Below are 9,864 nucleotides of genomic sequence, written 5' to 3' on the forward strand. Positions count from 1 at the left end.
ACACACACACACACACACACACACACACACACACACACACACACACACACTACCTCTTCAGACTGCCTGGACATCCGAGCCGCTCGCACTCTGTTGGACAACGATCACTATGCCATGGACAAGCTAAAGAGACGCGTGCTGGAGTACCTGGCTGTTAGACAGCTGAAGACTTCCCTGAAGGTGCGTCTATTAGACCGCACTGTCCATTAAAAGTACAATGTGTATTTGGAATCAGGTTTGTTATTTCTTATGTTCAAGTGTCGAATGCAAAATGGCAGCTTTTGTTGGTTGAGTTAATTAGCTCAAGCTACTAGCCTTGAAGTTTGTGCTGAAATCACATTGAAGTTCAATGTCCATTGGCAGTCGTTTCATGCAATTTTCATTCCCTTAATTCCCTCCATTAATCCCTATTAATAATAATAATAATATATTACTATTATATTAATTAATCCTGTGGTTTTCATGCCGCTGCTCTGTCTTTAGGGGCCGATCCTCTGCTTTGTGGGGCCTCCAGGAGTCGGTAAGACCAGTGTGGGACGCTCCATAGCCAGGACTTTGGGCAGAGAGTTTCACCGCATCGCTTTGGGAGGTGTCTGTGACCAGTCTGACATCCGTGGACACAGGTATGCTCATTAACAAGCAACTCCACTAGAAATTCCATAACAGCAGGAGTTTCATGACCACAATGTAGAGGCTGAGTTTTCTAGAGCAGATTGGAGAGTTTCCTATAAAATAAATAATAAATAAAAATAAAACACTGGCACACTGCTGTCTTTCCCCCCAAGTTTTTTTTTACCAGATTTATTTCAACTACAGATGATCTTTGTCAGGTCAAGGTAAAGAAAGTAAACATACACCTGTTTTTATTCGTGATTAAAAACGACAAGTCATCATCTCCTTATTAAAAAACCTGACACATATACACTAGACAGTATGTTTATAACTGTCAAGTGTGGAAACCAAATATTACGTTAATATTATACTCTACGCATGTATTAATTACACCAATAATGTTGGTTATATCAAAAAGTAAATATAAAGAGTCTCATGTATGCCAATTTGACATGTATTAAATTTGATAAGTTTCCATAACACACACACACACACACACACGCACACACACACACACACACACACACACACACACACACACACACACACACACACACACACACACACACATCCAGCTTGCTCCGATCACATCAAGACAATCAGATAAATCAGAAATAAAAGTTGTTTGTCTTTTTTTGTATGCATAATTGGATTTCTACTTTTTCTGTATTGTTTGATCAGGCTACAACAATGAGCATGACTAGTTAAATGCACACCGCTTGCACACCGGTAGCTTGAATACTTACATTAGAACAGGAGACAGGAGTAGTACTGTATATGTTATTAAACTTTTTAGCATTAACACAACAGACACTTACTGCTCTCTGTCAGCTCAGTTTCAGCATGGTTCTCTAGATGTGGAATGTCACCTCTGTGGCCCAGTTTTAAAAGTATCATTGTATTATGTTGATAAGAGCATTAAAATAAGAAAAAATAATGGGACAGAAAGAAATCAAGGGACATTTAGAATAGATAAAAATGTGCGATTAATTGCGAGTTAACTATGACATTAATGCAATTAAATATTTTAATAATTTGACAGTACTAAAAATCATAAATGAAAGTAGCAGGATAATTGCATTTAAATGTAACAGAGTAAAAGTTATAATTTATCTCTAAAAATGCACACAAGTGCATTGAAACTACACTGACAAGTAAAAGTGAGGGAATGTAACTCGTTACTACCCACCTCTGAGTATGAGTATATTTTGTGTTGTTAGTGGCGCTTACATTGGCTCTGTGGACATGTATTGGAGCACAGTGCTCTCTGCTGATATGTAAAACATTAGCTCTCATGAGTAAAGTATTTAGATTACATTTCAAACATCACAGCATGTCAAATAAAACCCAGGAAAGGTTCACGCAACTTTTCTTAAAAAACATGTTGGAGAGGAATAATGAAATATTTTCAGCACTTTGGCTCAAAATGTGTTGAGATCACTTGGAAATCCTGCCAATATGTTTCCAGCCCACCTGTGTGTCATTTAAAAGACTTATGATTAAAACACACCCATGTGCATGTTAAGGTCCTGCTGACATTTATAGGTTCTAACAGACCATCAGGGATGGAGCAACCTCAGTTAATTGACTCACACCTACACAGTATCTTTCGTAACCCGAGTCCGTAAAAATCAGAGCTTGGCAGTAATGTCACTCAGCTCGCCTTTATCGTCCCGAATGAGTCTGAAGAATGGATGTCCCGATTGCAAGTATCAGATTAGGGGCAATATGGGCTTATTTTAACTGATCAGGGATCGGCGATTACCTTGATCGCCTTACTTCAATCATTAACATCGGTTGAGAACAATTTGCGGCAGAATGTCAGTTGATTTTATATGTGAGATTAATAAAAATGTTAAATGTCAAAGTTAAATGTATTAAGCTGAAGAGATCTTATAGTTACTTTGTTTATTTTTGTTAACTAAAAAAATGGCAAGCAGCTCTATTATCTAGGCAAATACAAGTATTGGCTGGGGACTCAGTATTGGCAGATATTTAAAAAATAAATTTTTAATCGTGTGTGTGTGTGTGTGTGTGTGTGTGTGTGTGTGTGTGTGTGTGTGTGTGTGTGTGTGTGTGTGTGTGTGTGTGTGTGTGTGTGTGTGTCGCAGCCCAGTTCATCATGGGTTGCAGGACTGGTCCTGGTATTTTAAAGGAAGGCAGGACAGCGTTGAGACACCTTCTGTCTGCCAGATGAGTGTCTGACATACCAACAGCAGGAGTGCAAGGGATAAAGATTTAAAGTTATTTAATGATCGATTATTCAATTTATTCAACAAAAACAAAAAAATTCTCTGAAAGTTTTTTTTTATATCCTTTCTTGGAACCACAGAAACTACACATTCCTTGCTTTCAGTTTGCAAATGCTTAACACATGCTCACATTTGTCACTGACAACTTTGTGTCTGCATTCTTTTATTATTGTTGCGTGGTAGTGCAATGGAATTAGTCTGTGGTGAGGCAGGCCATACACGTCCAGTTTGCCCCATAGTAAGCACAAAGCGACTAGCCTCTGTTATGTCCCCAGACCTGAGTTTATTGTTCCCCCTGAAGAGCAGACAGATTCCCCTCTGGCCACTTTGCAGCTAAATTGTAAACCCCACAAAGCCCTGTTAGACACTGGTTGTTACCAGTCCCTTGTTCAGTCTCAACGTTTTATAGAGGGAGTTGTGGAGTGAGGGAGGAACTGTCCCAGTTATCTGTGTCCATGGACATGAGGAGCAGGTCCCCACAGCAGAGGTTTACGTTGAGGCTAAGACAGACACACCGCAACTAATGTCATTCCATGGGGAAGAGGTGGGGCAGGGCATATTTTTCAACAGTTTTGCATTCAGTTAATCCATGTTTTTTCTTTTGGTAAACATACTTGCACTGTAAATGTGGCTGCACAAGATGGTCGTTACCACCCTGTGAATAAATACATCTGGACTGCAAACGGGGTCTTCCTCTCAGTTTTTGTGCCTCCGCCTCAGCCAACGTTACAGTCGATTTGCAATTTTCTGTCGTCAATATTTACACAGTAGGTCAGTAGTTCAAATTCTGCTCCTTTCTCCAGACGCACATATGTAGGAAGCATGCCCGGCCGCATCATCAACGGTTTGAAGACAGTGGCCGTCAATAATCCTGTGTTCCTCCTGGACGAGGTGGACAAACTGGGGAAGAGTCTACAAGGAGACCCTGCAGCTGCACTGCTAGAGGTCAGCGCTGTTTCTCTCTCAGTCCAGTTCAGTCACTTCATTACTCCCTATCAGTTCAGTTATTATTTAAGTTACGGCGTTACTTAATGGTTGAAATTATACTATCTTCTTTCTCAGAAGTTTTTTAGAGTACTCGAGTCCGACTCATATTGATATTTCCTGGACTTGTGACTCAACTCGGACTCAAACTGAGGTAGTGGGAACTCAACTCGGACTCTTCTTTGGTGACTCTTCTTTGGACTCAGACTCAAACACTGGGGTCTCGAGACTTGACTCTACAATTGGCTCAACTACAACACTGGCTACTACTACTGAGTCTAATAAAACATTGATTATTCTAAACATTCTAAAACTTTAGACTGTAGATCATTTATTATCATCATTGATGAACATCACAACGAACATCAAATTGTTTTTAAACAGCACTTTCCCTGTGGATGCAAATCTTGGCGGTGCTACAAAACTTGGCACACCTGTAACAACGCTAGACACAGGAATTGTCGCTCAAATAGTAGCTTGCCTATAGGCAGTAGTAGCATTATAAAATGCAACAATATTATAATAAATAATATGCAGCTGCTAGCGTCAACAACTAGGTCAAAAACGGCTGTAATTTGTTATCCATGTAGAATTAACCCCTGGTATTCAAGGCTGATGTTAGTTTTTTTCCAGAGTCATGTGATATGGGCATGATGAATCAGGGAAGGATGTGTGTTCGTGACCGATAAGACCCAATCAGGAAGCAAACGGGGGTTTCTGCATCATTGTTTTCAAATGTCTTTTTTTCTGCCCGTCCAGACAACACAGCAACCCCGGAGATTTCAAATTAAAATGGGGTTAGCAGGGTTTCCACATGTCTCTGTTTTGGGGTCTCAGAAATGTGAGCACTGCAAATGCTCGAAAGTGTGGACACTAGGCGTAAACATAACAAAAAATGTATTTTTAAAATTTAGTAGTGTGAATGTAGCCTCAGATGACTTGTGTTGTTGTATTGGATGTATTCAATGCTTTTTTATTCCTGCTTTAACCTTTGGTGCATTAAGCTTGACCTGACGGTTGACTTAGCTTTCCACCCAATTGAGTGAATGAAATTAAGTTGAATTAAACAGTAAAAACACACAAACTGAAACGGTCTCTTCTGTTCCCTAAGGTCCTGGATCCAGAGCAGAACCACAGCTTCACAGACCATTACCTTAATGTGGCCTTTGACCTCTCCCAAGTGCTCTTTATTGCCACTGCAAATACCACAGCAACCATTCCCCCTGCTCTGTTGGACCGGATGGAGGTGCTGCAGGTTCCAGGTGGGTTTAGACATAAAGTCACTCTCACAAATTATCTGCGCAGTTTCCAATTGGTCTTGAAGACAACGGAGCCCTCTTTTAATGATCTAAGCGCCTCCACGCTTGCTAGTTTAACGACGGAAAAAAAGGGTATATGCGCTTGGCGCATGGTTCAAAAGGGTTGTGCTTACTGTCTTAATTAATTCATAGGTGTGTTTTGGGCATAACATGCAATAAACATATCAACGTGTCATCGCTCATTCCCTTTAAAAGCTAGGCGCGTTTGTACCTTGGCACATTGCTATTACGATTGCGGATTTGCACCGTTATATATATATTTTTTATATTTTTTTATGAAATGCTGCGTTATTGACTTTAGACCAGGTTTTTGTTCCAGCCTCAAGAGAGCAATATGCCAAGAATGCACACGAACACCTCCCTGTATCCGCACACTCATGGGTGCTAAATGGGAAATTGACAACTGTGTCGGTCTTTAACTAGCAAAGACACTTGCGTCAGGGCTTTGAGCTGCGCTGGGCCAAACTCATAACTCACATAACTAATCCCAAGCAGAGTGTTTATCTGTGGGAGTGAACTGACTGCCGTGTAGTCAGGGTCCAGATGCGTATCCGTTGGCAATTAAATCCATACAAATGTGTGCACACACACAACCCACACAGCCACTGCTGCCAGCACTCAGTTTATTATTGATAGTTTTCATAGGTTAACTAGGGTCCTATGAAATCCATTCTTATATTTTTTCAGATTCTGTTTTATTTTTTCGCAAATTCCGTGTTTTAAGAGTCAAGCCTATTTTGTCATTCAAAAGACAATTAGACATGTCTACTCAAGAGGTGGATCAGTAAAATTGTAACAATTCAATGAGATAATATTGAAAGAAGAAACTCTCTGTCACACTGTTTAACTGTAATTTTCTAGTACAGATCCTCCAATAGTACACATACAAAAGTCCAACCTGCGATGTCTGAATATACTTTAGATAAAAAACGACCAGAATGCGGTTACGTTGGGACATTATCATGTGTGATAAATGCTGTCAGAAGATGGAACTAACCCTTAGACCTATGAATCTAGACCTATTGTACACTGGCTATGAAGCCAGTGTACAATCTTAAACCATGCCTCGCACAAATTTATGAAGCCTTAATACTTTTTTTCTGATTCATTGATTTCCAAATATTCACTGATTTTTTTTTGGATATGGAAGTGTGACGAGTCTTCCATATCCTGGGAGCTCATTTATAAAACTCTGCGTGGATTCTATTCTGAAAGATTTTGTGTGCCAAAAAGTCTGATGCATAACACCATGCGGCGCACACCTGTACAGAGCAAACTTATTCTTAATTTGTAATTCGAGAGAACAAAGAAAAAATGTCATAGGGACAATGGACAGTCACTGACTGTCCCAGAATTAGCTCAGTAGTTAATCTGCGACCAAACTCTTGGCATTCAAGTTGCATTGTGGGCATTGCAGGTACCTAGATGAAGAATGGAATAAAAAGGACAATATCTTTGCTCCTTCAATTTAGGTACTGTATCTACTACTTTTAAACGGTCAATCATGAGTCCGACACTCTTACAGATCTACCGTTATCGGTTGAGTACTCTTTAAACGCAATTAGATAGTATGATTTACTTCATTTAAGGGAGTGTGTGTGTGTGTGTGTGTGTGTGTGTGTGTGTGTGTGTGTGTGTGTGTGTGTGTGTGTGTGTGTGTGTGTGTGTGTGTGTGTGTGTGTGTGTGTGTGTGTGTGTGTGTGTGTGTGTGTGTGTGTGTGTGTGTGTGTGTGTGTGTAGGCTACACTCAAGAAGAGAAGGTGGAGATAGCTCACCGTCACCTGATCCCAAATCAGTTGGAGCAGCATGGATTAACGCCTCAACAGCTGCATATACCACAGGACACCACACAGCATATAATCAGCAGGTACACACAAACACACTAAAGAATGCATACATAATGAGCAGGCGTGGACTTTCATCTCTTCAGGGGCAAGGCAAGGTTGTCAACTTTTTTGAGGGCACAAAGGCCAAATGCCAGGGCAGCAAGGCCATCAAATAAAGCAATGTTTTTAAGTTCAATACATAGTTTAACTGTCAATGAAAATAATAAATAATAAAGTTGTTTATTTCCCTAAATAATTGATTTATTTACAAAATCATTCAATGTGGCATTGCCACATCAGAATGAGTTTGATTATGTAAGTCTCCTGGGCCCAGATGTATAAACAATGCCTACACATATAAACTGGTATTTCTGTAAAATGTAAATCACAGGCCCATTTTACATTATTTGTGAGTGGTGGATTTCATCATTCTCTTTATTTACATTAAAGCCATCATCACCCTGTTAATGATCCGTAAATTTGATACTGAATCGTAAAGCACCTTGTAAAGTCAGTTTCAACATAAGCAGTATGAATAAATCATCGATCATTCTTCTGTCTTAAATAATAATGATGATTTTAGGATAGGAGAAAACAACAATCTGGGTCGTTTTCATTTCTTTAAACTATTAACAGTCGTCTTGGGGCTCGTGATTAGTTGCGTTTGAATGACAAGAAACTAAACTAAACTGAAACAGACCTGAAATTTGTAGTAAAATTAATATTTATAATGTCATGTGTACAGGCATATCAGTCTCTATAGAAAAAATTTGTTCTGCTGCAGTAATCATGTAAATGTAGTACTTGTGCAAAAACAGGAGGAAGAATTGAATCAAATTAGTCTCAGTTTTTATTTATATGGACATTGTGGTTGCTTTTGTTCTTACTTTTCACTAAAGCTTCTACATTTAGCCTGTGAAGAACAGCTCTAATGTGTGATTTGTGAAGTAGAGCGCTCAAGCCAGCTGGCAGCTTACATCTGAGGCTAACTTGGAAGTCATTAAATTGTCAGGTGGTTTTGTGGTGTTTTCTTTTAAATGTTTACCAGTGCTTCTCTGGCAGGGTGGCTTTTTGATCAGAGAAAACATCTTTCGACCAGATGACTGAGTGCAGCCTCCTTTGTCTGCAAGCATCTGCCTGAAACAGACAGAGTGTGTTGGTCTGATTTGGTTTCTTCACAGTGTGAATTTAATATCACTGTTGTTCTCCACAGTGGTTGTTGTTTCTAACACGATGGCATAAAGTCTGGCTTTGGATCTCAATCATAATTCACTATTTGTTGCTATTTAATGTTTTAAAAATAGCGTACTGTGATTTAGAGAGAGTTTAGACATCAGTTTGTCCATTTTTTTTATTTATTTTTTATGGATTGTTTAATTGCTTGTTTTGTCCCATCAGTGAATCCAAATGCATCCAAGTAATTGTGAAGAGAAATAGCAAATCTTGACATTAGAGAAGCTGGAACAAGTCCAATTATCTGTCAATCGTTTAGTCTAATAATCAACTAATTGTTTTAGCAATAGTGTGACTTTAATAGTAATATTTGTAAGTACAACCTACACAACAGACCGATCAAACTGTCTGGCATGTTGAACAGAAATCGTCAAACATGGGGCTGCTGATACACAGGCTTCCGGTTCTTTCGGATGGTTAGCAGTACGCTGCCTGCAGACCTGCAGAGCCTCTGCACAACACTTGCCACACTCCAGTCCGGTTACTATACAAACTGCCAACAGCACAGAGCTTGGTGCTCATCCATCAAGGGATACTGTTTATTTTACTGGCTAGACCTCTTTAGAAAATCAAAACAGAAGAAACGTAACCAGAGAGAAACCAGGCAGGTTAACAAAAGCATCCTCACATACAGAACAAGATGGTATTTCTGTCAGGGCTTCAGATATTCCAGTATATGAATCCTGTTTATTTTTAAAGGGTCATTTCATGTCATGTGTTCTTTCATACTGTTGCACTAATGCAGATTACCAGGTTAATTTAGAGTTTAAACAATCCTGATAGTCGGCATAAGTGCCAACACAATACGATTCCTGATCACATGATCTCTGACCTGATCCTGGATACACACCTAGCTTTAGTACAGCACCAGTGAAACCCTTATCCCTCACATCATTGTGTTTGTTCTTTTAGTTATACTCGCGAGGCGGGTGTGCGCTCCCTAGAGAGGAAGTTCGGGGCGATCTGCCGAGCCGTGGCTGTGAAAGTTGCTGAAGGCCACAGAGTCACCAAGACAGAGGCTTCCACCCCCGAGGACCCAACACAGCAGGAGGGTAAGAGTCGGAGCTCTGTTTCTGTGGGCACATCTGATTGGCGGAAGGTAGAGGGTCGAATGCATGAGCCGCCGATACATGAGTTGCGTTCTGTTCCACAGTGTACATTAACAGTACTCCCTACTCCCTGCTAACTGTTCAGGGAATGTCGGTTAATTCAATTTCCCTCTACAAAATTCCTATCTTTGGAACACGATGCACCAACACAGATATCACTTCCTCTATGTGTTACCCTGGTAACACACTGTACATTTTACACTACTAAACTAAATTATTAAAACAAAAACTGATACCATTATAAAACTTCTTCTATTGAAATGTCTGATTTGATTAATTTACAAGATGTAGGGTGTTTGAGCGAGGCGCAATGACTGCTGGGTAAACTTGCTTATGAACTTCAGCCAAAGTGATGAAGAGATTCTTCTCTACACAGTTCACAGTTCCCTTTGAGCTGAGCAGGTTTGCTCCCTAACAAATCAAACACTTCATTATTATAGGATTTCTCTATTTCTGCTGACAATCACAATTTTCTACGGGCGTTCGCACACACACACACACACACACACACACACACACACACACACAC

General features: G+C 39.9%; 1 protein-coding gene across 2 annotated transcripts in view; it reads left to right on the forward strand.

Annotated features, from left to right (window-relative positions):
- Positions 1-9,864, forward strand: part of lonp2 (lon peptidase 2, peroxisomal) — a 21,609-nt gene that overhangs the window by 7,807 nt on the left and 3,938 nt on the right. Inside the window, exons 8-14 of one of the 2 annotated variants that reach the window (XM_032522751.1) lie at positions 62-180; positions 484-623; positions 3,668-3,809; positions 4,960-5,110; positions 6,908-7,034; positions 9,139-9,278; positions 9,380-9,514. In XM_032522751.1, the coding sequence (XP_032378642.1) occupies positions 62-180; positions 484-623; positions 3,668-3,809; positions 4,960-5,110; positions 6,908-7,034; positions 9,139-9,278; positions 9,380-9,514 (954 nt within the window). The remainder of the gene's footprint in view (positions 1-61; positions 181-483; positions 624-3,667; positions 3,810-4,959; positions 5,111-6,907; positions 7,035-9,138; positions 9,279-9,379; positions 9,515-9,864) is intronic. The other variant, XM_032522750.1, reaches the window with a different exon arrangement.

The sequence above is a fragment of the Etheostoma spectabile genome, chromosome 8 (genome assembly GCF_008692095.1).
Source record: "Etheostoma spectabile isolate EspeVRDwgs_2016 chromosome 8, UIUC_Espe_1.0, whole genome shotgun sequence".
NCBI classification, from domain to species: Eukaryota; Metazoa; Chordata; class Actinopteri; order Perciformes; family Percidae; genus Etheostoma; species Etheostoma spectabile.